The sequence below is a fragment of the Syngnathus floridae genome, chromosome 14, assembly GCF_059516105.1.
Source record: "Syngnathus floridae isolate MCC-2025c chromosome 14, RoL_Sflo_1.0, whole genome shotgun sequence".
In the NCBI taxonomy this organism is placed as follows: Eukaryota; Metazoa; Chordata; class Actinopteri; order Syngnathiformes; family Syngnathidae; genus Syngnathus; species Syngnathus floridae.
Genome location: NC_142426.1, coordinates 3250279 through 3277888, shown reverse-complemented (window position 1 = coordinate 3277888; position 27610 = coordinate 3250279). Strand labels below are relative to the sequence as shown.

The 27610-nt window shown below is 44.3% G+C and overlaps 2 protein-coding genes across 4 annotated transcripts; both read right to left on the bottom strand.

The window, feature by feature from the left end:
* Positions 1–214: 214 nt before the first annotated feature.
* slc71a1-2 (solute carrier family 71 member 1-2) lies at positions 215–8855 on the bottom strand. Its single transcript, XM_088396953.1, has 12 exons — positions 8558–8855; positions 7039–7134; positions 6223–6285; positions 5949–6076; positions 5744–5858; positions 5103–5321; positions 4449–4562; positions 4053–4124; positions 3857–3969; positions 3298–3395; positions 3045–3202; positions 215–2580 (listed from the first exon to the last, which is right to left on the bottom strand). Exons 1-12 carry the CDS (start codon positions 8639–8641, stop codon positions 2368–2370), a joined length of 1473 nt encoding a protein of 490 aa, XP_088253079.1. The 5' UTR covers positions 8642–8855; the 3' UTR covers positions 215–2367.
* A 1921-nt stretch (positions 8856–10776) lies between these two features.
* On the bottom strand, positions 10777–26357 carry LOC148387055 (unconventional myosin-IXb-like). Of its 3 annotated transcripts, none has more exons than XM_088396520.1 (41): positions 25858–26357; positions 24413–25163; positions 22606–22700; positions 22491–22547; positions 22318–22417; positions 21812–21912; positions 21176–21299; positions 21004–21093; positions 20813–20929; positions 20510–20644; positions 20310–20422; positions 20093–20234; positions 19687–19876; positions 19532–19607; positions 19302–19394; positions 19119–19158; positions 18931–19041; positions 18768–18848; positions 18569–18679; positions 18373–18495; positions 18159–18308; positions 16746–16891; positions 16339–16662; positions 16112–16193; positions 15787–15978; positions 14985–15091; positions 14825–14907; positions 14451–14614; positions 14253–14360; positions 13989–14159; positions 13874–13915; positions 13669–13780; positions 13443–13516; positions 13176–13368; positions 12897–13025; positions 12579–12684; positions 12258–12389; positions 12059–12182; positions 11660–11754; positions 11445–11569; positions 10777–11351 (listed from the first exon to the last, which is right to left on the bottom strand). In XM_088396520.1, exons 2-41 carry the CDS (start codon positions 25160–25162, stop codon positions 11173–11175), a joined length of 5487 nt encoding a protein of 1828 aa, XP_088252646.1. In that variant the 5' UTR covers position 25163; positions 25858–26357; the 3' UTR covers positions 10777–11172. The 3 variants fall into 3 exon arrangements, with proteins under 3 accessions (XP_088252646.1, XP_088252648.1, XP_088252647.1); XM_088396521.1 differs by having other exon boundaries at positions 11203–11351; positions 11433–11569; XM_088396522.1 differs by lacking the exon at positions 15787–15978 and having other exon boundaries at positions 25858–26356.
* Positions 26358–27610: the final 1253 nt, after the last annotated feature.

The window sequence follows — 27610 nt, the reverse complement described above, 5'->3', positions numbered from 1 at the left end:
TAGGTTCAATTAGGTTCACTAGACTATATGCGTCATTTAAAAAAAATTCAATGAACATTCGATCAGTCCGGCCCTCGGCTTGTAGCTAATTTTTTTATTTGGCCCTCCGTCCATTTGACTTTGACACTCCTGATCTAAAGCATGACAGAAAGAAACATAAAAATGTGCTCAGCAAATGATTCCATTGCACACCACATAAAACAAACAGAAGCCCTTGAATTGTACAATAAACCTTTAATAAATAGCTTTATTAGTTTCCCATATTTACATCATAACCACCTTGACTTAAATGTCGCCATTACTCATTTTCTTGGCTAATTTTAGGCACACAAAGAGGGGGAGGGCAGGCAGGTTTCACTTCCTGTTTCGGCGTACTATGCTCAAATGTGAAACCAGAACCACCCATACTGAGAAAATAAAACAAAAACAAAAAAAGAGGGGGCCGGGGCTTCCAAAATCTGTCATTTTATGTTACTTTCCGCAGTCTGCTCAGACTGAACAGTTTACACCGTATAGCTCCAAATGTACATTTTGGTCCAGTATATGATGAATTAAAAAAATATATATATTGGCATACAACATCGCCTTCTCGGATAACATCAAAAAATGTCAGGCTGCATCAAACAGCTAAGGGCTGTGATATAGCCCACGTGCTTGCTGCAGGTTGTCCAACTCTGATATCACACAATTCTTTTTGAAACGTTCCGTGATGAAGAATAAGTCTATTTGGAACAAAAATGTCGCTTAAGTGAAATGCTTGTCATGTGAAAAGAGATGGACGTCCCATTTTTATACCATTCCTAAAAACAAAATGTTTTAAAAGGCTATACATATTTATAGAGATAAGAAACAATCTGTCTTAAATTGGCAGCAAAACAAAAACATTAAGACAAAAAGAAAAAAAGAAACATTGGCACAGATAACATAGTTGGCGAATGACTTGAAATGCACTTGAAACGTTTACAATGACAAAAGACAGGTTAATAAAGCTGAAGAGGAAATGCTGCGTAAAAGATGATATCCGTTAATGTTAAGTCAAAACTTAAACACACTTTGAGTGACAGCTCGCTAACCCGAAACTTGAGAGACCTTGAACAGTGAGCTTTCTCAACCCCAAATTTTGGGGGTCCATTTTGGAGAGTTTACAGTACTGCATACGTCCATGTTATACCATAGCCTCATGTATTTGTATGTTTTGAATCTTGAACCGTTAAAAATATAACCTGTGATGGAGACGCACAGGAGGAAGTGGTTGAAAATGGAAACGCAAGGAGGATCTGGGCCAAAATAGAAAGACAAGGGCAGTAACTGGGCTTAAATATTAGGTTAAAAAAAATGGGGCAAAAAGTGGAACGAAATTCCAGACACCAGTAAGGAAGTTGGGCAAAATAAAGACTAGACAGGGGGGAAAAAAATCAATGTAGGGTAAAGAGGGCATAAGTGGGGAAAACGATGGGGCAAGGCAGTAAATTTGGAAAATAAAGGGCAATAAATTGGCGCAGAAGGTTGAGACAAGCCCATGGGTGGGGGTTGGTGAACAAAATTTTGATGGGCTCCGATGGGAGCAATATGATCAGATTACAGCGCCTCGTCAGACTGCGATCATACAGGTTACGTATATATATATTTTTTTATCCTAAGGCAACAATTGTCGAATAAAAAATAAGTGGAGAAAACAACGAAGTGGTGTGTATGTGTGTGTACAGTGAATGACTTAACAGCAGGGTTGCATAATTACCGGAATGTTCAAAAGTTGGATATCTATGGCGAATTTACAAAATTGCAGGTTGGGTCCTATAAGGACGTTTAAATGTAATCCACCCCTGCGTGAAAGGGTTGTAAACTTGAGGGAAGATTGTAAATTTGTATTTTGAATGAGACATTTGGAGGTGGGGTGCATTTAATTTCTGCAGGGGTGCATTTAATTTAAATTTCTTCTCATTTTTTTGGGTGGGAGTCTAATTTAACATTTAACAGAACTTAAAATGTTTGTTCTTCAAAGAAAGACTTGAATGTTCAATAAATTATATTTTATATTGGGTCGTTATGATCCAAATAAATCCTCATCTTTATTTGCATTATTTTAAAATAAAAAAAAACATTTTTTTCCAAAATTCCCAGCTTAACTTCCCACGAAAGTTTACCAGAAATGTTGCACCCGTTTGCAAGCCTAGTAAACAGTGAAGACAAAGACAAGGGCTTTCCGAGCGGTCTCTACAGTGGTCTGTTTTCCCTGGTCAACACCCCCCCCCCCCCCCCGCCCCCCCCAACAACTGGTAGCATGTGACGAATTAGTACAGATTGAAACCCGAGCGCTACCCACACACTCACACATACACACACACGAGTTCAAAAAGTAGTCCGAGGCTATACGCTGCTGTCGTCCAGCAGAGGTTCTTTCCCCTCGGCTCCGCTGCCCTGTGGGCTGTGCGAGTGGCTTTGAGCCCCGTTGCTGTGCTTCTTGTAGGCGCCGGGGCGGGCTCCGGGCCCCGTGTGCTCGGGGATGAACAGCGCCACCAGAAGGGAGAGCAGCACCGAGCAGGCGCCAAATAGGAAGGGAGGGCCCGGGATGATGGAGCTCTGGGAAGGAAGGGATGGAGCAAGAGACCACAGCAACAGGAACGTGAGCCATCAGGGGGGTGACTGATTGCGCATACACCTCCAATGCTGGAGGTGACAATGGGGTGTCTAGGAACTTGTTCAGCAAACTGGTGCCATTCATACAAATGACGTTTGGTTGACGTGTCTATTATGAGCAGATGAACCGAAAATCCTCAAGGACCCACGCTCATTAAGACACAGGAAGGCAGCCGTTTTGTAGCTTACTTACATCAGGCATCATCCCCTTGGAATATTTAGAGACCAGTGTCACTTAGCAACTTTGGTAGGCATAGCCCCAATGAGTAGACCCCCAAAAAAGTCTTAGCAACCCACGCCTTAAAACACACAGGAAGTTGGCCATTTGGATTAGACGCTTTGTCGGCTACCGTATTTTTTTGGACTGCACGTCAAACACATTATTTGTCTTCCCCCGTAGCACTCACCTCATCCGTGGGGTTAGCCATATTGGGTTTGCCGCCTTTCTCCGAGGCGTCCGTGTCGGACAGCTCCACGTGGAAAAGGTAGAAGACGAAGCCATAGAGCGCGGGACCCAGGCCGTTGCATAGACCCCGGATGCCGGTGATCATGCCCTGAACCACGCCTGCGGGACAAAAAAGGGAAGCGGACAGGGGGTTGGGTCAGCGCTGGCAGCGTCGTGCCAATAGTGACTTGCGGACAAAAGGAGAGTTTGCTCACCTTGTTGGTCCGGGTCGGCATTCCGGGACACAATGGCGCTGATGGCGGGGAACGTGATGCTGGACATGGCTGCTACGGCGCCAGCGGCCCACATCATCCTGCAACAAAGGGCGATTATACCGTGCCATCAGCTAACAAGACACTTTCATAGGTGCTTCCAGCAACTATGCCTAACTCAGTTCTTGTTAACCGCTGAACCCATTTGAACTCTGTTGTTCACAAAACCAGCACAAAGTATGAACATTTATCATGGCCCATGATAGAGAACCTGAAATGGCCTCTGGTAGAGCAATGCCTGCTCTAGGGGCTAATTAAAGAATTACATTTGCAGATTAGAGGTTGCTTCCCCCTGGTGGTGGAAGGTAAAACTACAACAACAATGGCAAGCTGCAACTAACTGAGGCTTCTCCATTTTTGTTTGGTGGTTTGTCGTGAGATATTCAAAAGTAAAATATGTGCCTTGGCTCAATTAAGGTTGGGAAACACTTACTAGAGACCCGCAAATGGCTTTGAAAACGAGGGGGAAAAAAAGCACTGTGTGGTGTTGATGTTTACTGACCAGGGCTGCGAGCCAAAGCCGTACCAGGCCAGTTGGAGGATCTGGAAGCCGAGGCCCAGCAAAATTGTATTCTTGTTCCCAATGGAGCGCATCAGGATGCCCAGCACTACCGTCTAGATGTCATACAGGGAAGACATGAGCACACCTCTGACTTGCCTCAACATAACAATAATGATAATCAAGACAACGGCAGCACCTGAGCTAATATGGAGAGGATCCCCACTACGGCGATGAATGCAGCCACTGTCTCAGACGAGAAGCGGATGACCTGAAGGGTGTTTGAACAAAAAAAGTTTGAGGTCTTGGTGTCAACCGGTTTGTTGACTTCATAAACAACAAATAACAAAAGCAGCTCCAACTCTGTCTCTCCGTACATTCAGGCCACAAAGTGAAACCATCTGACACCCTTGAAGAGTTCAACGATGACAACAGTGTGACCTCAAACAAATATTTCCATTTCAAATGTGGGGTGGAAAAAATTGCGGTTTAGCTAAAAGCGACATCTGCTCTGCTGTACTGAAGTTGCATTTAGAAGTGACACTCAAGAATGACGCCCCGTGAAGATGTCAATTGGGCGTTGCCCACCCGTTACCTGTCTGAGATAGAGGAAGAAGCTTGAGTACTGGCCCGCCTCAGGGAGGTAGGAAAGGAACACCGTGATGCAGATGAGCAGCACCGTCGAGTCCTGGCCCACTTTGCGCAGAGACTGCAATGAACATCAACGCACTTATGAGATTAACATTTATTAGATTACCAATTTAGATTAACAATTTTCAGATGATTAGGCACACCAAATTATGTAACACAAAATCAACGATGGGATCTAGTTTTGCTAGAAACTCAGTTTTTCAGGTTGTATTTTGAAGTCTAAAAAGCGAAAACCTGGCATCCTTGAACCAAAGTAAACTACCGTTCAAAACCATTCATTGGCCCCAAAATGAGGGCGTTGACAAAAAAGTTCATAGAGCAAAAATGCGCTTTCACTTCACGTTCATCCAAAATATGAATGGGTTCATGAACTTTCGTTCATTGAATGCGTTCAGATACAACACTGCCTATTAAATATAGCCTGGAGTTGCGCTTGCACGTCTCAGAACGCCTCGATTATATACATTTTGAGATTCTCTGCATGCCAAATCGTGATCATGATTTAAAGTCGATTAATTAAGCAGCCCTAATGTACGCCCATTTTTTTTGTGTATGAAAACATTTAAAATTCCAGGCATAGCCAGTTGAGCTGACTCACCGCAAAGGGATCGGCCTGCTCCCAAGAAATGGGCGCGCCCCACGATGCTGGCCTCATCTTCTCGGGAAGTGACTCGGGCACGGCCACCAGGATGAAGCAGATGTCTAGAAGCGCAACGGCCGTGGCCAGGATCACAACCAGGGTGTCGCCGTAGGCCACTGACAGGTAAGCGCCGATGGCCGGGCTGGTGACCAGGCTGGCCGCAAACGTGGCTGACACCTGATGAGGGAAGAGGGTGTGGCAAAAAAATAAATAAAATAAAATAAATTGTTTGCTTGATAGAGGGAGTTGTTTGAGAGCTTCCGTCTTTACTGCAGAAGTGTAAACCTGTTAGTTTAGTCCCTTGGGTTCAAGACAACTCAGAGGTTTTCTTCCATTCATTTATAATGACATAATGAATGGTTGAAACGAGATTCTGAATACAATTGTCTCTGTTGAGTATACCGACAACAGAGCTGCCAATCTACAGAGCTTCACAATTTGTCAAGAACATATGCAATAACACAAAAGAACTATACACACTATTGCATGACATAATTGTTGCTCTGCATTTATATATATTTTAATGATAAACACAGGGTTGAATGCATACTATTCTGACCATGAGTATTTTGTTATAAAATCCCATTGAATTTCCTCACCAAGCCGTATGCCGTGCTCCTCTCATGCTCCTGCGTGATGTCGGCCACATACGCAAAGATGACCGAGAAGGTGACCGCGAAGACTCCAGACATGGAGATGACGGCAAAGTACCACCTGCAGAAGGAGGGAAAAGCTGGGTTAGACAGCGAAAGCGGTGTAAGGACAGTCACGAGGCGCTGCCGTCTGACATCCTGGCTCACTAACCATGGGCTGATCTTCATCAGCGGAATGGGCGCGCACGTGAAGAAGACCGTGAGAAGCAGGAAGGATTTGCGACCCCAGACGTCTGATAAGGCCCCGATGAGCGGAGCGCTGAGAAATGACAGCAGGCCCTGCGGATGAGGAAAGATGGAATTACGGAGAGCCGTCAGACGGGGGGGGTAAACACAGTGGCATGACAATTGTTATTTCTGACCATCGTTGTGTATTTTTTGTTGATATTTTGGGGGGAATAATTTTTGTATTTTCGACTTCCTACCTTGACGCCATGGATGAGGCCGTTCATCAGGAATGTGTGGTGGGGGAATGTCTGGTGCAATACCTACAAAAAAAATAATCAATGTCATGTAAAGCAACTGGAGAATGTCGTGAGACAAATACGATATCATAGAAGCAAAAGGGATGTTGGAGGTGAAAGTGGAGTTCAAATCAATGGTTGAATAGTTCAAAGTCCACACATTGTTACATGCGGTGTGCGCAGCTGCCGTGTTTTTCCGAAAACCTTGTGAACCCCATTTCATATTAACGCTGTACAAAGTTGCCTATTAGAAGGAACAGACTGGAGGTAACTTATTGAAGTCACAGAGTGACATTTTGAACAAGAGCCAGCTTCTACCATGTTCGTCAGAAGAGCTTGTCTCACTAAATTCTCTCCCTTGCCGACTTGGGTTATATCCGACAAAGAACAACCTACACGTAAACAACAAATGTATGTCATCACGAGGAGAAAAAAAACCTCATGTAATCACTTTTATGTTTTTTAAGTTTGCCATCATGTGGTGTGCTTTAAGCATCTGTGTCTGGTGTTTCTGGAAAAGTTTACACTAGGCTTGCGTGAATATTTCTAAATGAACCTGTTTGCTACAGATACCTGACCACCATCACTTCTACTGAATAAGCAAATGAAGCAGCCACAATACAAACCAATCACTTCCTCTCTACCGGAGAGCATTTTCAACAAAGGAACAGGGCTCACAATATGGCAGCATGATGTCCTTCTGCTTATTTCCACAATAGTTGCAGGCATTCACACAAAAGTCGCGTCTTCGCGACCGCATCCAATGACGGGACTCACCGTGAGCATGGGGGTAGTGAGCAGACCCCATGCAAAAAACTCCAGGAAGATGACCACCACGGCATGGTAGACGCTGGGTTCGCCGATTCCCTGAGGCTGCACAGATATATGGAAAGACAGGAAAAAAAAAAAAGTAAATTCACTTCATTTTAGTCAAACAAAGCTTGCTTGTACAGTTTATGATGGGAACAGTTCGAGCCTTTGTAAATAAAACAGCAGGACAAAACTTAAGACGCCCGCAGCTATTCAATAGCTTGTGTACATGTCGCCAATGTGACAATAACGCCTGGATCCACGCATACAATGTGTGACAGCCTCCTGTTGATGGATGTTGCAGCATCCACATGAAATAATAATAGGCTGCTTTGCTATTCACTAGTGTGCGGGTGATAACGGAGGCTTCGACAGCCAGGACAAAGAGCATCATTGGCAGTGAGGGCCCCTCTGGAATGAAGCCACGACAGTTTACTTGTGCCCACACCACAGAACTCAATGCACAAACATTCCTACAGCAATCCAAATCTGTTATCACATTATTTGAACTAAAAGTTGACATTTACTACCCATGCAATTTCTATGGACTTTAATCGCATTGGGACCCCCTTTTTTTTTTTAGTAGAGGTGACTGAATTAAACAGAATTGACAAACTTTTTGGATGTGTTACAAACCAACAGACGAACTTATAGTTGCTTGTTTACTTTCAGATTCGACTTGTAGCAAATGGAAGTGACGTCGTGGACGCTGTAATCGATTTCATTTTATTGACATTTATGATCTTGGCGCTCATGCATACTGGTCGTCTTACATTTAGTAATTTTGATGTGAAGTACATGTAGTTATCCATATGTAACGCTGCCTTGCCTTCAACATTTAAATCAATGTGGACATAAGTTACCTTACGTCGTCTAGTTACAAATACCATTCGTGTTTTGACAGCCGATGTGCTTACTCAGCTTACAGGTAAAGACGCGGGGCTTCGTTGAGACATAAACCGGACGTCTCTTCGAACTTTTTTTTCAGTGGTTGACTGGTTAGAAGTTTCATAAAATATCTGAAATGGTAAAGTTGAAAGTTTCTTAAGATATCCCAAGTCGGTCACGACGTGTCGTGTAACTTGACGTCGGCTAACTAGCTTAGATAAGCGTGCCTAAACTATTTCTGGTGGGCAAATTTGGGCGAGCTAAATGATATGGGTTGTTCGCTTCGAAATAGAAAAACCGTCCAATAGCTACCGTGTACCCGTGGAAGGTTTGCTTTAATCTTAGATTGGGAAAGCGACAACGGTAGCCGAGTTGACGTGTTAAACCAACGGCCAGCATACATGGCTAGGCCACCAAGCTAACTATTAGCCGCTCCACAGCGCCGGGCTAACGGTTAACGTTAACCCCCTCCCTTAAAAATATATATTAGAAACGCGGGTAGACCCACAAGCATTACAAAAAAAAAAAACTACACACAAGACCAACTATTTTTTTCAAACGACGTCTATTTCCGGAAATAAATAAATATTGAACTCACACTTCCTCCATCTTTTATGATAATTTTCTTGGCCAGAAGAATGCTGCGGTTCAGCCGCTTCTTCTTCTTTTTCTCCCCCGTCATTGTTCGCTCATATCCATCCTCGGTTGTCAGCGGGTCGTCGTGGTGGCGCCTCAATAACAAAACAAATCGAGCGATCCGCTGATGTCGATTGCAAAGCTCATTACAGTCAGTAGAAGACTAGCAGCTAGCAGCGAGCTAACTGACGAGATGATTCCTCATCTCCACCACAGCGACACCACCTCGCTTCGAGCTCTTTTCCGGAACCAAACCTGGCCCCGCCCTCTAGCCATGAAGTCAAGGCAGACGATTGGTTAACACGGCGTGCAAGCTTCTGATTGGCCTTGTCGGAATCAGTCGGTTCAACGTACATTACAGTTCATGGCGGGTTCTTTTGGGCCATTGACGTAACGGAAACGGCCGTGGTACATTTTTACAAGAGCAGGCAAACGAGAAAAAAATATTTTATTTCATGGAGCGGGTCAAAATTCGTTAACTTGCGACAGATAGTAGATGTACAGGCATGTACATGAACATATCAGGAAATATGTCAGTCTAAAAGGTGTTAGGTTACGGATTTTAGTTATTGATCTGACTCCAAATTACGATCAACACTTAACACATAAATTGCTATGTCCTAATCCACACACTGGCGCACCTAACAATTTTGCGAGTTCGTTCTGTCAAAGAGAAGACCAGTAGATCAATCAGACCAAATTTACCAATTGTTTATTCCTGACAAAGCGCACTAATACAGGCCTGGGTCCCGGGTCCCTCACACTAAAACTCGTGCGTTTTTGTGACCACCATTCTTCCGGGTTGCCCAGTTTTGAAGAAACACAATATGAATATTAAAGCATGCAAAATATTGTGAGATGATTGGTCGATGGCCATCTCCTCCCCGTCCAGGTGTTGCTGAGGTCAGGCGGTTGGGTTTTCCCCGCGAAGCCCAGCCACATAGACGTGCTGTTGTTCTCGTTTCTCACCGACCTTGAGGTGTTCTCGTCCGGTACTCCCTATCTGGGCCTATCACCAAATGATTCCCGGGCGCGGCACCGCTGCTGCCCACTGCTCCCTTCGGGGATGGGTTAAATGCAGAGACAAATTTCACCGCACCCAGTTGTGTGTGTGACATTGGGACTTTAACTTTTAACTATTCCACAACACTTCGAAGAAAACAAGTTCATGCAGTTTGCCTGCACATTCTTCGCCCCCCACCAATCCACACGAGCACTCCAATACTAGATATTAATATGATCAGAAGTTTAACACAACCTTAAAAAATATGTTTGCAAACTCCCGAAAGCACATTTCCCTTTAAAGGCAACAATATGTTAATATGATCAGTCAATGCGAAACAACAAAACAGCAGCTGGAAATACTATGTACAATACTTCACTGGTTTCTTTTACATCAAACAAATTGTTTTAGGTTCTTTACCTGACATGTTTTGGCGGTTTCTTCCGCAGTTTATGTATAGTGGGATGTTCTGATGTCCAGAGGAGGTATTGGTCGGTGTGTGTGGGTTTTCTGTGTACTTTTATTTTTATGTCTCCGTTGTCTGTGTGGTGTATGTTGATGTCTAGAAACGCTATGGCTCGGAAAACAAATGCAATTCCATATACGAAATTCCATGCAAATCATGCAATAAATCATACATCGGGGAGGAACTTCATCACAAGAAAAATAGAACACAAGAAGGAGTGTGAGAAGGAGACGGCAACAAGACAAACAAGAGCAATAAAACTACAAGCAGAACAGGAGCACTACAAGTCAGCCATAACCGATCACTGTAAAAGAGAAAACCACATCATGGACTGGGAAAAGGCCAGAGTCATCCGCACTGAAGAAAATAAACATCAGCGTTGGATCAGGGAGGCCATTGAGATCTGCAAGCGGGGCCCGAGGACCATCAACAGGGATGAGGGAGCCTATATGCTCTCTACAACCTGGAACAGCTTTCTGGAGAGGTGAATGGACAGCAGAGGGCGTGACTCACCTGTCAAATCTGACAGGTGAGCCACGCCTTCATCCATCATCCATCAGCTGATAAAGACGCGTCACTATCACATCTGTGGCACTCTGATGAAGGCGGAAGAAACCGCCGAAACATGTCAGGTAAAGAACCTAAAACAATTTGTTTGATATAAAAGAAACCAGTGAAGTGATTAAAACAAGGAAAAACAAGATGAACTTAGTACAATTACTATGTACAATACTTTATTTTTGTACAGTATTATTTTGGGATCATATAGCCCATATCTCATCCTTGTGGAAATTGTCCATATTTAGTACCTTGACAAACATTGAGTTTCTAGTAAGATACAATACAATGGGTTTCTCTCAAAGAGGTAGGGATGTCCTCCAAAGGGCAAACTAAATTTGATGGAAAAAATACATTTATCATTATTTTATGGGTCGAATATTTCAGAATGACACTGCAGATTGCATCAAATGCTCTGGCGGTGCTGCATATGCTTTTAGATTTATCACTCTAAAAGTGAAAAGATGATTGTGGTGACGTGCTGTACGTTTATCAGCGTTTCTATAGCAGCACTGGCAAGACTAAAGTGCACACCACAACAAGGCTGGCGTTAACTGGTTGTCGCGTCTTCCTCTTCTTTCTCCTCTTCATCAATGTAAGGAATTTCCAAATGGTCAAAGCAACCACTGAACGCTTGTTTGTTGACCATGGTGGGAGGAGAGTTGGAAGCAACGAAGCACTCGGGCTTGATGATGTCCTCCGGCATGTGTCTGACTTTGCTTGTCTTTGCTTCAATCACGAAATGTCAAAATGTCATAAAACCTTCAGTTCATGTCATTTAGTGCCGAGAGGAAGGTTAGACTACCTTACCTCCTTACTGACCTTCCGAGTCCAGACTGCCGAGGCGATCTTCCAGACTCTCCGTGCTCATGGACGACGACGAGTCCAGGATCTCATTGTCAGAGTTCTCATGCTCCAGATCGGGTAATCTGCAGGCCAGGTCCAATCTAGCAAGGTGTGCCACAGAGGTTTTATTGTAAAAAATAAAAAAAAAATAGAAACAAATTAAAAATCCCCATGAAGCCATCGACTCGTACTTTTCCTGCTTGATGGACTTGATTCTTTCAATGAGAGTCCTTTCTTCCGAATCGGTCTCGTCAGGAATTTCCATTTTACATGGTTCTTCCACAATCTGCAAAGAGAAGAGAAAAGACAAATGTTATGTTACGAGCCTGACGAGGTTTACCCTTTCGTTCCCTTGCTTTTACAAGAAGCCATTTAGTTATCTTAAACTGGATGATATCATCGTGCTGCTTTTTTTGTTAGCAAAATGGCTTAACGTCTGTGTATGACAGCATCCAACTGTGTATTTTGAACCACAATTTTTGTAAATGTTGTACTAGTTCTTATTTTGGCGGAAAATAATTTTTTGATTTGATGAATCAAATTGCATTAATACATAATAAAATGGTAGCCCCCCCCCCCCGACTTCTCACTGTGTTTTGTCTCTTCAGCTTGAGTTGATTGACAGCCAAGGCTTCAGCGTACTCCAGCTCCTGGATATTCTGCAGCTTCTCCTTGTAGCGCCTGAACTGCTCAGAGATGAGGATCTCCACGCACCTGACCACACACACGCAAATCAACGTACAGGCCAATCACATGTCGAGTGTAAATCTCGTGCGGAGCGAGACTCACGTGGTTGTCTTGGCCACGTCCTTCATGCCAAGGAAGGGGTCGTCTGAGTTGGGGGAGCGCAGGATGCACGGGGCGAAGACGATAGCGAGGGAACTTGACGTCATCTTGTTGTAATCTTCCTCGTTGGCCACACTGGAACCAAACGCGTACGCTCACGATGGGCATCATTCACTAACCGTGCGTATGGAGCAATTTATATGATATCATTTTAACAGTGATAATCAAGAATTTGCTAACGAGTTGACTCGTGTCCTTAATGACGCATTTATTAGTAAATGAGGCCCAATGACCTGAAGATAGCTGTACGAAATTTCTTTTTACCGGACTAGGTGGAAGATGAGCCGCTCCAGTGTGTTGTAATTGGCCAGGGGAAGTTCATCGACCTTTTGGTACACGGCCCGTATTCTCTCAGCCCTGTCTGGAAACTCTGCAAACAAAGAGAGGAGAAGGAAAATGTTGTATTTTCTTTTAGATGATTGAATTTTGCATTTTCATGCTTTATCATTTTTTCAGCGTGACAGAAATTGTATCTTCTTATATGAATGACCATATCGTGGAGTGCTGTTTTATCTCAAGCGTGGTCACGGAATTAATTCAACTCTTATCTCAAGGCACTCTTGAACATTCATTCGGACTCACCCACAGCATGCAGGAAGTCACTGTAGAGAGCAAAAGTCATGAGCGGGTCAGGCAGCTCTCGGAGCCAACGTTTCACCAGGCCTGTGATGGTGTGGATGGGGTAGTTGTCCAGATTGGCCGCCTCGGGGTCTTAACGCCCCAAAAACAAAAACAGTGTACTTCAGAAAATTTTGAGACTTTGCCTCACCAAAGGTAAAATGCTCAAAATAATGATTTACTTTATGATGGCACTAAAGAGGGATAACTGTGTGAGCGTACAGTCGATCCATCGTATCTTACCGATCTCCATGATTTGATGGAGTTCTCGAGCACGGCACGTGGAGCCCGACTTGCGATAGATGCCCTCGGTGAAGAGGCCGTTCATCTCCACGTGCATCAGCAGCAGTTCCACTACCTTGGGGATGGGGTTGGCCTTGTTGGTCAGGACGCAAACGTGCACCCCGAAGTGAAGGCCGCCGGGTACGCTGTCATCCTGCCACAAAAATCATGACCTCTTTTGTGCGTGTCGGGTGTTTAGGGCATTTTCAGAAAGCCTTTCTTTCTTACCTGCCGGGCGCAGCGCGTCGAGCAGTCAGTGATGATTTTTTTCAGGCATTTCTTGTGACATATTAACTTACACGCTAAAAGGCAAACGCAAGAGTCAGTCGACCACATGACTTAAAAACACACTGACCAAATGTATAAACCGGATAAAAAGTTATTTGTAGGAACATTGAAAATTCTTAACTGTCATCAAACTATAACATGTATTTTCCGTGCTGTGTAAACATACAGCTGCACATGTAGGCTTTCTCCATTCCCCAGATGTAGGAGCCGCACAGGTCACATGACTGCATGATGTTCACTTGGTAGGTGCTGAAGCGGTGATCAAGCGGACCATCTGGCTGTCATAACAAAATAAAAATTGGAATTATAAATGCACAGTTTTTTTTTTTTATTCCTGGGGTTAACTCAATAAGAATTCATAATCATCTTACACATTTGTCCTTTTTCCTTCTCTTCTTTGTCGTCTTGGTAGCCTGAAGGAAGCCAGAGTGTTTTCTTATCATATTCATGACACGGTTAAATTCATAAGGTGACAGTAAAGGTGACCTTGACTGGATCCGAGTCCATCCTCTTGATCTCGCCCCTGATGAAACCATCCAGCATCGACTGGAACAAGTTGACCACAAGCGACACTTCGTTCTTATTCTCGGAGCCGGCCAGAGAGCTGACTTTGTTATGGTAGCCTTTCATTAGATCTTTGTAGCCGATCTGAGGTTTCTGTGGAGGTCAAACAGAGCATGATGTGAAGGAAAAAGGCCAGAGTCTCCGTTGACACACTTCAGATAGTGAAGGGACATGTAATACACTGACCTGCAAAGAGAACATGCTTTTAATGGTATCTCTGAACTGCATGGTGGCCGAGAGGAAGATGCTCTCTGTCTGTGACAGGTCTTTGATTCGCATTCGCAAGTCATTCATCTGAGGGGGAGGGGGAAAAAAAAAAAAAAAAGGTAAAATGCATTAAGTTGTATTTAAAAGCCCTAAATGTATTTTTTTCCCTCATCTCACTTGGTTGCCGAGAAATTCATCCAGGTTGCGCAGCTCTTTGGGGTCTTGGATCTCACGTTCCAGTGAGACATTCCAGCGCAGGGCCCGCGTAGTCCGACTGATTTTGATATTTGGGTTGCCAGCCACCCGACCTGAGTTATGCTCGGGGTAGCTGGGCAAGGTCGCTGCAAGGAAACAACACATTTAAGATGGAAGATTGAATGCAGGTCTGCTGATGATAAATCACAATCAATATGCCACCACACCCCAACAAGACTGTGTAGCAAGTGACTGACCACTAGATGGCAGCATCATAAAACCACACGTGATTTTGACAAGCCTTCAGGAACCTATCTTTAAATTTTAGAGTATACTATATACATATAAACACTTACCAACTTTATCTTGCAGGGGAGTGTCATTGCTGGCGGATGACTTAGGCGCCCGCTTTCGCAAGAATCTACTAAGAAACCAAATCCTGCAGCAAAAAACATCTTCATTCAGCAACATGTTTAAAATTATATAAGCAACTTGGTGCATGGTGCAGAGTTGTACTTTTCAGGGGTGGTGAGTTGCGATTGGTTGGATTGTTGTCGTGCTGAATCTTTGTTGGGGCTCCTGGCAGGAAGGCTGTACCTGGACCCGTCTGGCTCTGCAGAGAACTGTGATATAGGAAAGTGTGAAAATGATGTTTTACATTCAAAAAAATAAATACAATACAATAAACTGTAGGGGGGAAAAAACATCTGTAGCTCTCCCACCACCCCACCATCTGCATGGCATGTAAAGACCTTCACCATTAAATGCATCGTCATGCAAAACTAGTGTGTTACGGCCACCAGACCCTTCCTCATGCACAGACACGCGTAACAAATGTCGTCTTCTTTTTTTTCTCAACATATAGGTGAAATTAAATTAAGAAAAAACACAAAAATCAACTTACACATGTAGTAAATGCAATAAAAGATACAAATAATTTAAATACAGTACATGCTATGCAGTTGTAAATTTTTTTTATGGTAAACAACAACCTGGCCAAGGTTGAGTTTTTATTTTTTAATCATGTACCCGATCAAATAAATTGAAAGGCTCACGTAATCTTTTTTTTTCCTATTACTATTTTACTTAAAAACAAACACAATTTTAATACATTTAATTGTAAAGGGCGAGGCCTGTCTGAATGAATCAGAAAGAAGCTGCAGGCACGTGAAAAAGTGTTTCCTTTTCCATCTACTAAAAGCAACTACGCCTTCTTATGCCCAATGACAAGCTGCACAACACTGAAGCCATCCATCTCTTTTTGGCGAACATGCAAGACGTGCAATGCGCAGCAGCCTCCTCTGCGTTGTACCTTTACCCGAGATTTGAGGGCACGGACGTCTGCACTACTGGCCGAAGTCTTCAAGGTGGACTTGCGGGGGCTGAAGGGGGGGAGTGGAAAACTCCAGTATTCGCTCTCCTTGGAGCCAGCAAAGTTAATCATCAAGCCACTGCGGGCGTAGGCTAAGCGCCGTTTGCGCTTTGGATTTTTGCGCAAACGCACCCTGACCTGACAGAGGGCCGAGGGAGATTGATGAAGTGCGTGTTCTCAAGAGCGTGTGAGGTATAAGAGCCTCCATTTGTGTGTCAAGGACAAATAAACTTCCAAAACAGTGTCTCTAAAATGTAGCATGTCATATTACCTCTCTCGTAGACAGTGAGCTATCGGAGCCGGATGAGCTCATTTTGGAAAGTTCATCAACGGACATGGACTTCCCCTTGCACCTGTGGTGGACGGTGACACGATTGGAATAAAAACAAAGTGCATCTAGACCAGTCTAGTGTGAGAACAGGGTGCCCTTACATTCATCCCGAGAAAAACTTTAAGAAGGTGAAAATATATATATATATATATATGCACTGGACTTACCGGAAGTCATCTTTGCATTTGTCTTGCCGCCTGCTCACTTCTGGACTGGACTCGTCGCTCATTTTGTCCCGCCACCTTTCGGCTTTCTCCTTAAAGTCCCCTGTGTCTTTGTAGCGCTGGAGGGAGCTGCTCTTAGCGGAGTCAGTGGTGCCAGTCGTGTCGCTACCCACTCTGGGGTCCAAAGGCAGGGACAGCGGCCGGTTGAGGGGTGGCGGAGAACCGTGACCCTCTCGCCTATCTTGACCGTTGACTGTGTCAGCTTGCACGCTTCTATTTGGGCTCACCTCCACTTTGTGCTGCCGACGTAATCCTTTTCTTGATGAGCTGTGCGACAGGAAAACGTCTGGTGATCCTATTCCCGCTCATTCCTTTTCATGTTTGGATAATACAGAAACAAAAGCGCCTACCTGGCTCGGGCGGGTCGAACTTCTTTTGAAATTTCTTCACTGCTCTTTTTGTGCTCTTTGTCCGACCTTTTGAGCGAAGCCCGCCATGCCATCTGGATGACCGAGGCGGCTTTACTTCGGTTCTCGTGAAACTCACGCCAATTCCTCTGCAATGATACAATATACTCCATCACCTTTATGCTTCCCCTCCGCGAGTCGTCACCTTATCGTGGTGGAGGGGTTTGCGTGCCCCTATGATCCTAGGAGCCATGTTGTCGGGGGCTTCATGCCCCTGGTAGGGTCACCCATGGCAAACGGGTCCTAGGTGAGGGGTCAGACAAAGCACGGCTCACCCAAGCCCCTTATGATGAAAAACATAAATGGACTTTGTTTTCCCTCGCCCGGACGCGGGTCACCGGGGCTGCCCTTTGTCACCGATTCTGTTCATAATTTTTATGGACAGAATTTCTAGGCGCAGCCGAGGCGTTGAGGGGGTCCGGTTTGGGGATCTCAGCATCGCGTCTCTGCTTTTTGCAGATGACGTGGTGCTGTTGGCTTCTTCAGGTCGTGATCTCCAGCACTCGCTGGAACGGTTCGCAGCCGAGTGTGAAGCGGTCGGGATGAGGGTCAGCACCTCCAAATCCGAGTCCATGGTCCTCGATCGGAAAAGGGTGGAATGCCCTCTCCGGATCGGGGATGAGATCCTGCCCCAAGTGGAGGAGTTCAAGTATCTTGGAGTCCTGTTCACGAGTGAGGGGAGGATGGAGCGTGAGATCGACAGGCGGATCGGTGCAGCGTCGGCAGTAATGTGGACCCTGTACCGGTCCGTTGTGGTGAAGAGAGAGCTGAGCCAAAAGGCAAAGCTCTCAATTTACCGGTCGATTTACGCTCCTACCCTCACCTATGGTCACAAGCTATGGGTCGTGACCGAAAGAACGAGATCTCGGATACAAGCGGCCGAAATGAGTTTTCTCCGCAGGATGTCCGGGCTCTCCCTTAGAGATAGGGTGAGAAGCGCGGTCATCCGGGAGAGACTCGGAGTAGAGTCGCTACTCCTCCACGTTGTGAGGAGCCAGATGAGGTGGCTCGGGTATCTTATCAGGATGCCTCCTGGACGCCTCCCTGGGGAGGTGTTCCGGGCATGTCCCACCGGTAGGAGACCCCGGGGACGACCCAGGACGCGCTGGAGAGACTATGTCTCTCAGCTGGCCTGGGAACGCCTTGGGATTCCCCGGGATGAGCTGGATGAAGTGGCTGGGGAGAGGGAAGTCTGGGAGTCCCTCCTCAAGCTGCTGCCCCCGCGACCCGACCCCGGATAAGCGGAAGAAGATGGATGGATGGACCTTTATGCTTCTCTCATGTTATTAGAAGGTAAATTTTCAATCACTGATCATCTTCAGATGAGGTGAAGACCTATCGGTGTGTGCAACCTACCTGTATAATAACCGAGGCATCTCTCTTCTGCAGGAAGTGCATCCTGATCAGACATGCACGGAACCAGCGTTGCAGGACTATGATGTGACGCATCACTTCCTTGTTCAGGGTGTCCTGCAGCAGCTGCCTCTCCTTTTCTTTAAGGAACACCTGTAGTACGAGATAGTTAGCGCAAATTATATTTCCCTCTTAATTAGACGGTACTTTAACTTACCTTTGTTTTTCCAATTTGGTAGGTGCTTTGATCCATGCCCATTTGTGTCAACAGCTCAGTGATGTGTTCAGGGGACTCGGTGGCCCCTTTCGGAAGCAACATTCGGAATTTTTCAACAAATTCCTGTCATCGAAACAGAGATATTAGCGCTCTTATATACTGCAAAGCAAATCTAATAATACCAATGAATGAGCACCTTAAAAGAAAATTTGGCATTGTAGTCCGACTTCTGCACTTGAATCATGTTCAGGAGACCTCTGTACCGGATTTGCTGGCGCACGAGCTCATCATCAAAGTAAAATTCTTTCTGCAAACAAAAATTTAATTAAAGAGGCAAGCAGCTATGAATGGGTGCACTTTCTTGTTGACCGCAACGTAACAAAAAATAGGTGTACCTTTTCTGCATTGGAGCGCAAGCAGAAAATAAAGAAAGGCTCCGATTTTTTAACTGTGTCCATCAGCTTTGTGAGTGACGCCTGTGAGTAGAGAGGGGAGTGTCAATAAATACATGTGCTTGACTTAATCAATACGTTGTAGCTAAAAACTGAGCAGACGTACCTGAAACTGAGCGCAAACGGTCAAAGACGCAGGTCGACAGGTGGCTGTACGGGTGAGATTGTGCTCCGTAAGACCCACAACGTGCTGGAGTGAGCGCAAGTTCATGAGATTCTGATGGGAGAGGGAAAAAGATAAAGAACATTCAAGCCCAAACTGAAGCAATCACGACAACCAGATTATCGCTTTACCTTTGGAATAAGTTGCTTCCGTCGACCAGCTCGACTTTTCCTGCAGAAAATATATTGCGGATACCACGTTTCGATTTACTCAACATAAGCGCTGCTGTTTAGGTTAGCAACAGACTCCAAAGGGGGCTTAGCAGCCCCACGGACTTGTTCTAATCGCAGTTATACGTGTTTTTTTCCACTCACTTCCTCTTTTCAAAATTGGTAAAGATGTCCTCAAAGACGTCAAGGGGATGTTCGTCAGAGCGATCGAAGGAGAAGTCCAGCGTGTAGGAGTTGCTACGGATACCAACAAACGATGCTAATATGTTCTGACTTCAGGTGAGGTGCAGACATACGTTTAGGGGAAAAGCTACAACTACATCTCTTCTGCACAAGGGACCACAAAAAGTGTGAACAAAATGGAATACTTGTACCTGGAATTTCTGTCTATGTGGCTGGTCCTTTGTTTCATGTCTTTGAGAGATATACGGGAAGCCTGTCGGGCGGCTACTGTGGTGACAAACATCAAAACAAACGTATGACACAAGGCGGCCGCACTTCCAAACAATTATCCGCGAAAGCTACCCACTCTTCTCCACACGCTTGTGTCCTAAGCCCCTAAACAGTGCCAGGATGCGGAAGATGGCTCGGAGGACACCCCAACGAAATGCTGCCTCAGGACTGGACGCCACCAGGTTATGCAGGAACGCCCGCTCGCTGCCGCGGAGAAGAGATACGACTTCAGGCTTCACATGCTCCGTGTTTTTCTCTAAGAAGCCCTGCAAGAACACAACAAATAATCATTAATCAATCATTTTGGAGCGTGTGTGCAAATCCCTGATTTATATACAACCCATAGCATCGTAATAGTCCAGTTGAACTACCAGTTAGGGAACAACGTGAATCATTCACTTGGCCGCCACAGATTAATCCGAGCTGCCTTCTCTAAAAGAAAGTGAAGCTGTTAAAAAAAAAAAAAAGAAAAATTAGCTCACCTTGATGCAATATGTAACACTTGCGGCAAAGTGGTGAATAACAAACGACGACTCGCAATCCACGGAGGTTGCAAAGAGCGGGTTGTCTTTGAGCTGCAGCGCTAACTTGTCCAACAGCGCTTCGTCTGTCGCTTGTGGGAGGCTAACAAAAACACATCAACAAATCGGATCATAGTATCGCCCAAGACAAATGAAATCTGCTTGAGCGTGATCTCACTTGCTCTCCTCGTCCAACATGCTGAAGAGGCCTTGACTGATCAGATGAATACACTTGCTGTTGTCACTGTACTCAAAACTTTGCCAACTCAGTCCCTCGGCCTCATAATCTTCCTGGAAAATTGTTGTTATAATCACATACAAAAGTAGCAAAACACCTGAGCGGCACCAAGGATGATACAAGTGAAATAAGTTCTTTACTTGTTGACGAGTGAAGATTTGTCGGTTAATATAACATTGAAGCTTCTCGTTGCTGTAGTTGATGCACAGCTGTTCAAAACTGTTGGTGTGCAGGTTTTCCAGGCCAAACAGATCCAACACGCCAATGGACAAACACTGAAAAAAAGAACAGCACATACAACTGATTATACAGTAACGAAATTAAATACCATGTTGTAAAATTAATCGATAATCGTTGATGAATCGATGATCAAATTAATGGACATACTATATTGTAACACATAATAATGTTTAAAAAAATGAAATACCCAAAAGTTAACGTACAGAAATGGATTCCTCCACGTCCCGCTTGTTGAGCATAGCATGGTTGATGTGAAGGACGATCCAATCAAAGAGAGCAGCATACAAAGACTTTGCCATGGAGTCCCGTGCTGCCAGGGCCTTGGGAGGAAAAAATAATAATCAAATTCCAGTAACACACAATGATGATCGATGACCCACGAGTCAATGCATACTTCCTGTAGCGTGTAGCGTGAAAACACCGTGTCATTGCCATTTAAGACTCTTCTCTCGGTTAAAGTCTTCACCAGCAGCTCCTTTTTAACCTGAAAAGAAGTTTTGGGTGCAGATTAATTCCAAGATTGTTGGAAAACATCATTCCTATAAATATTCCGTTGTTCAACATACCTTGAGGAGGTCTGACAAAGTGACCAAGATGTCAGCCGGCCCCACCTCCAAAGCTTCATTGTTCGCCGGCAGAGTGAAGCTCACGTTGCCCAAAAGCAAGATGGCGGAGAGTGTGGAAAATATGCTGCACACAAACGCACACACAGTGTTTTAATGAATGAAAACTTAGGTCATATTTACAAACACTGCTGACATTGTTTTGCGGCCAGTCAATTTGTGTCATGACTTTGATACCAGGGCTGTTGGGTGCTTACTTACAAGCACGCCGTTTTCCTCTGACTCGGCGAGCTCGGACTTGTTGCCGAAACCTTTACATATGTCAGAAACTGAATGGGGTGAAATTAGTCACTACCTTCCCTCACAAAATTGTTCCAACGCTTAGACCCTTTAAGTGTCTAATCTAAGGAGGAGTCTTGATGTGGAATGTTGGGTTTTGTGGGCCATAGAACCTGCTTGAGACACTGGTTACCATTTACTGTTGTGTTAATAAGTTTTTTTTTCCAAACACATGAACATGTTCCCCAGTGAGGCCATATAAACTCGATTGCTAACCAAAACAGCAGCAACTCCCAAAGAAAATATAGTACGGTAAGCAGGAACGGAAGATGGTAACCTTTAAGAGTGCACACTACATACTGTTTCTTAGTAGAGGGCAAGAAGCCGACCATCTCCATAGCTTGATGGAGCCTCTTGTACTCCTGCACGAGCTTCTCGTCATCGCCCAAGTGGAGGTCTTCCTGAGGAACAAAGATATCAGGTCAAATGGAGTACTTTAATCCATGAAATGCAGTAATCAGGCCATCCATAATTCATTGTTACAAACCTTAAAAATCTTTTTGACAGTGTTAAAGTGGTCATCATGACCTACGATTATAACAGGAGGGTTTTTAATCACTCCATTTGGATTTCAGAAAGAGTAAAATGTCCTCTCTGACATTTTGTTCCCTATTCAAGGTTCTCTCATACTTTTAGATAAGAAAGCGATGTGAAGGCATCTCAAAAGAAAGATAAACAAAAGTGAGGTCAGTTAGTTGCAGTCACTTGAAGCCTTGCTGTTATGACCACCATTCTGGCCATACAAGTTATTAATAATGACCTGTGATGGGAAATGTTCTGCTCTCCAAAGCTCAGACCTTGCCTACCTGCTTGAGGTAGAGATAATCCTGAGGCGCCAGCAGACAAAACTCCTCCCGCTCATCTTTGGATGCTCCTGCCAGCAGGTAATAGAAGACATGGTAGTTCCTGCAGTCATAAAATGGTGTTGGTGAAAAGATTTTATGACAATGGCATTCCAAACGGTTTATTCCATGTTTACCTCTCCCTTTTATCAACCAGCCGGCACCTTTCAAGTAGGTACTTCTTGATCACCGCCCTAAAGAGACAAGAGCATTAACAGATCGGTTGATTAGCACCTTGTAGGAACTTTGTACCCTCGGATGACGCCGCTCTCCAGATAGTTGAGCTGGATGAACTTCCCGAAGCAACTGGAGTTGTTGTTTGCTGCAGTTTTTGCGTTGCCAAAGGCCTGTTGGAGACACAGGGAGATGGTGTGAACTTATGAAGCAGACATTTTGGAAGCCACCTTTTTGCTATGTCTATCAATTCTATGGAACAACTTGGGAGTCAACCAGCGTCATGGAAGGGATGGGTATGAATTTCCTTCCCACCCCACCAAGGAAGAAGACACACATGTCATTTCCCCCCCCCCACTAGGAAGTTGGCAATGGAAAGTACGGGTTGTTCCTCATTCCAGTGGCTGCATCGCTGAGGGTCGTGTCTTAACAGGCCGATGCTTTGCTACACCTTAACAGTGCACTCACGATACATACTGGCGGTTAATCTTTGGAATGTTCCGCTTGGACAATTTCATCTTTTTGAGGATATGCGGGAATAAAAATAGATGACGTTGTGGGTGGTGGGGGCTGTCACCATGGTAACAGCTTTGTTGACATCAAGAGACTTTTTAGAGACACTACTCATCTAATAAATAAACTGGTATTGAATGCAATGCCTTTTAATACAAAGGCTAATCTAGTTTACATATTGTTTCTGATTTCTAACTTATGTACAGATCTCCAGCAAGGCCCAGTTACAATTAATATCGCCAATTTTAGCAGACGTGACCGGCATCTTGAGGCAAAAAAAAAAATATGATCGGCATTATTTGAAAAGGATGCCAATGTGTGCGCATGCGTATCGTGACACAAACCTGGCCGAGCCTGTTCTGACACGTTACACCTTCCCTCTCCGGTGTTACCTCTCTAAGACAACGCCCTGCACATTCCCATCATGGAGCTTCGCACTCCCGACACAATAAACTGGACAAGGGGAATCCTCTCAGTGGTGGGAATGAAAAAAAAATGCACCAAAACAATTCCATTAAATCGTAAACAGCATCCCTACACACACACACACACATTAATGTAGATTGGATTTCAGCCCCGCTTGCATTTCTGTCCTAATTGTAATCTAATTATGAATGGTTTGGCTAAAGGCCACACCACGACAACCTTTGTCTTCCATTACAAGAGGAAGCCAAACTAAAAATCCTCATAACGGGACATTAAATTGCAGCATCTTAATCGTCCAAAAATAAACAAGACACCAATTATACTAATCAACACAATTTGTTGGACATTTCAATCATAACAAAATACAGTAATAGATTTTGAGTTCTGCTTCATACCCCAAGGCAAAAAAAATAAAAAATCCCCCACAAATTTCTAGAATGTAGTAACCGTTAAACCTTTAACCTTTTCATATGACAAAACATCACACTTTCCAAGCTTTGTGATCACTCAGCACTTTTGGTGACAGTCATATGATGTAGGAAATACAAACATAAAGCGTTTCCTGTGTGTTTTGTCTATACTGCTTGCTTTCTGTTTTAGAGCAGAAGTGATTACAAATGTGTCCTAGAAACAAAAAGGAGGATGTGAGCAAAAGTGTTTTAACCAATATGTACAAATCAGTACTCATGACGCTTGCTGATTAATTCGGGATACATAACAAAGTGTTAATCATCAAATATACTTTTGAGTATTATTTGTGTATGTTTTGTCATATCCCTCTCACATTGACAAATGGTGTTTTCTTTTAAGTGACATTGTGATGATAAACGATCATCATTTTGCTTACAGTAACCATGACACAGGTTGTAGGTTTCCCTTTGCTACCCTCACCAAATCTGTTAAAATGGAGAAAGAAAAAGAAAAAAAAAAGTGAGTCATGCCCTACCTGCAGCACAGGGCTGGCACCGAGGATCGCACGCTGCATCATGCCGCTGCAGTACGTCTGCTGGCTGAGCGCCGTGAGGCAGTGGACCAGATAGCTGCTGCTCTCAGTCTTTCCCGAGCCGCTCTCACCGGACATCACCATGCACTGGTTGGCCTTACAGTTCAGCATGGTCCTGTAGGCCAGGTTGGCCATGGCAAAGATGTGCGGGCTGAGCTTGCCCAGCGGCTGGTTCTCATACAGTTTGACATACTTTGGGTTGTAGTACACCGGCAGGAACTTATTGGGGTTGAGCGCAACCAAGATGTTGCTGGCATACGTGTAAATTTTGTGCTCGAGGAAACGAGAGCGTAAAGCTTCCACAACGGCATCCTCTGTGACGGCGGGGAGGCTGCAAAGGTCGTCGTACGCCTCCGTCGGCGTCTTCTCGGCCGGCGTCTTCTCAGCCTCCTCCAGGCTGAAGTAGTACCCGAGACTCTGCGGGTGCCTCTTTTGGGCCTCCGGGGGCCACAACAGGACCCTCTCCAGGGGGAACTCATCGACACGCAGCCGCCGCTTCTCATCGTTGCTCGTCCTCACCTCCAGCAGGCTGTAACGGCGGTCGGCGGCCAGCCCCAGAGAGACCACGGCGTTGAAGACCACCTCTGCGGCCGTGTCTCCCACAGCCACCTGCAGCGGGCAGTGGGCAGCCGCATCCTGACACAGCCTCTGGTAGATCTGGACTACACGGGCCTCTCCATCCGAAGTACTCATTCTGACATGCAATATGAGAATATTTGGACAAACACAAAAATGATCAAACTACTAAATGACATTAAAACGTTAAAAAAAATACATATGCCAGCTTCCAAAATGTTTCATAGCTGTGACAAATCTGACTTCTTTACTGTCCAAGTTTGATCTTCTTCTAATATTATCTTATTTTTTATAGCTGCTGTTGTACCAGATGAGAGAAACTGAAAGCAGCAACTTCTATCACAGACTTTTATTAGGGCAGCAACGACGCATGTTTTATTATTTATTTAGAAACATGGTTTATCATTTCAGCCATACGACTGAATCTGTCAGGTAAAACCCTGACAGATTTTCTTGTTATGTTTGCGTGACCTTGAACAGTAATTGAAATATCGACAATGGATATCTACATACATGAATTGTTATTAACATTATAAATGTTGTGAACCAGTAAAGCATATACAAAATAAAAGGAGAGATAAAATTATTTCCAATTGTGTGAATTAAAAGTAAGTGACACACAAATTGCAGGATTACTGTTATATGTGTGTCTGTGTTAAATGTTTCATATAAGGAAAACGAAATGGCTTTCTGGTGCCACCTTTGGAAATGAATCTTTTCCAATCACAACAAGAATTCCCTTCATATCAAACACACCCAAATGATCAATTCAGCGACAGGTACTAGTTTCCAATGTCAATAATTGAGCTTACCTTTAGGAATTTACACTCATATCATCTTGAAGAAGCACTTCTTCTGTCGAGGACTTTTTCGTTCGAATCCAATGACACGACGCCAGGTGGGGGGGCTATCTTCACCTGCTTCTCCCGGTGAAAGGAGGCAAATAAATCACTCGAGTTCACTTTGAAATGACGACGAAGCAACTTGAGAGCACTTTGGTGGCGATTATGTTCCTTATAAAAAGAAATGGGAAGTATGTAGAAGAAGTTTTCAAGATTTGTGTGACGTCTTCTCTCCTTCTGCTTGTCGTCAGAGGAAAGTTGAAAAGTTACTTCCTATATTTTCACTCCACACCCACATGTACCCACGAGAGAACACTTCACACTTTTACAACAGTTGAATTTAAATATGCACCCTTTGTTTGTTCAAAAGAAAAGGGAAAATGATCAAATAACGCAAGAGATTTATTCGGGCACGTTTTAGCTCGAGAGTTTAGAGAGCATGTACCCACAAATCGAACTTTACAGGTGAGCTTGCGGGCTCGGGCGCCCCCCAAAGGCAGGTAAGTGTTACTATATTTTTTTGCCAAACACAATGAAAGAGACGGCCTCATATGTATTACTTTATTTAGCACGACAGTACTTGCATTCTATGTATGTTCTAATAAATACTTTTAAGTACTTTCAGTGTCACATGTTTATTATTTGCAGCATATTTTGTTGCTACTGGCGCTACAGATTTTGTGCAGCCTCCACCTTTTGAATGTCACACGACTTGTCACTCTTGTTCCTGTTGAACTGAGCCAGTCTTCCCAAAAAAAATACACTGGATCCAGTTCAGTAGGCACACGAGTAAACAACCTGAAGCAGAAGAACCTTCGACTGTGGCCTAACGGCTGTAAAGCATCGGCAGACGCTGACAGCATGACAATTTCCTTGTTATTGCACAGATGCATCTTTAGTGTCAGATGCTGAACTTAGCCACTGTGAACACTTCAGCATCCACGCTCACTTGTGAGCTACGTTCAGCATCGTCACAAAAAAAAAGTAAGATGAGCGGTATCCATGTAAGGTTACATGAGCCCGGCCTCCATTATGTCACTCGTCACGTTCCCGCGGCAGAAAAAGAGGCAGCTGTGACCTTTGTCGTTGTTCCCAGTTGCGAAGTAGACGTGTCATCACTAAGCCGGTTTACAATACCTGCAAAGAGCTTACCTTCACGCAAGGCCGGTTAAACCTCAGCATGGAGAATAGATAAGAGTAGAAAACACAAATAAGCGGGTGGAACAAGAAATGGAAGTTAACGATGAAGGCAGCTCAATACAAGATCCTTCCATCTGTCCGTTTTGTGTATCACTTGTCATTTTTGGAAAGGAACCTATCCTCCGTTATTTGCTAGAAAATGACTTTTGTGGCATCTTTGTGCCAATGTCAAAGAATTGAGAAGCTTCATTTAGATAAAAGTAGTGCTTTGCCAGCATTTTTTTGTGTGACTTTTTTGCTTGGTGGTATCCTATGAGATTTTTTTGATATGCCTTGGATTAAAAAAGATTGGAAAACATTTCTATTGATAATCATTCACACAAATTTGAAGTAGCTAATATACTAATAAGCTAATATGGATGCGTTTAGATTTGAATCCCAAACCTCAGAAATGTGAGGCAGACATGCTCCCCACTTTTGCTTCCATCACAAAATACAAAATAGCAAATAAGACAGAGAAGTATCCCATCAAACTGTCCCACTTTTCGTGAAGTACCAACAAAGCGTGTCATTTTACTTTGTT

What these genes read in the sequence shown, in the direction of transcription:
- slc71a1-2 (XM_088396953.1), bottom strand. Translation starts at nt 8,641, where the DNA reads ATGACGGGGGAGAAAAAGAAGAAGAAGCGGCTGAACCGCAGCATTCTT. An exon ending in TCACTACCCCCATGCTCACG is followed by an intron (nt 6,286 to 7,038) that starts GTGAGTCCCGTC and finishes TTTTTTTTGTAG; the next exon opens with GTATTGCACCAGACATTCCC. An exon ending in TCTTCCTCTATCTCAGACAG is followed by an intron (nt 4,125 to 4,448) that starts GTAACGGGTGGG and finishes AACACCCTTCAG; the next exon opens with GTCATCCGCTTCTCGTCTGA.
- LOC148387055 (XM_088396520.1), bottom strand. Translation starts at nt 25,162, where the DNA reads ATGAGTACTTCGGATGGAGAGGCCCGTGTAGTCCAGATCTACCAGAGG. An exon ending in ACACAAGCGTGTGGAGAAGA is followed by an intron (nt 19,608 to 19,686) that starts GTGGGTAGCTTT and finishes TTGTCACCACAG; the next exon opens with TAGCCGCCCGACAGGCTTCC. An exon ending in CGGCAGTCTGGACTCGGAAG is followed by an intron (nt 11,352 to 11,444) that starts GTCAGTAAGGAG and finishes TCGTGATTGAAG; the next exon opens with CAAAGACAAGCAAAGTCAGA.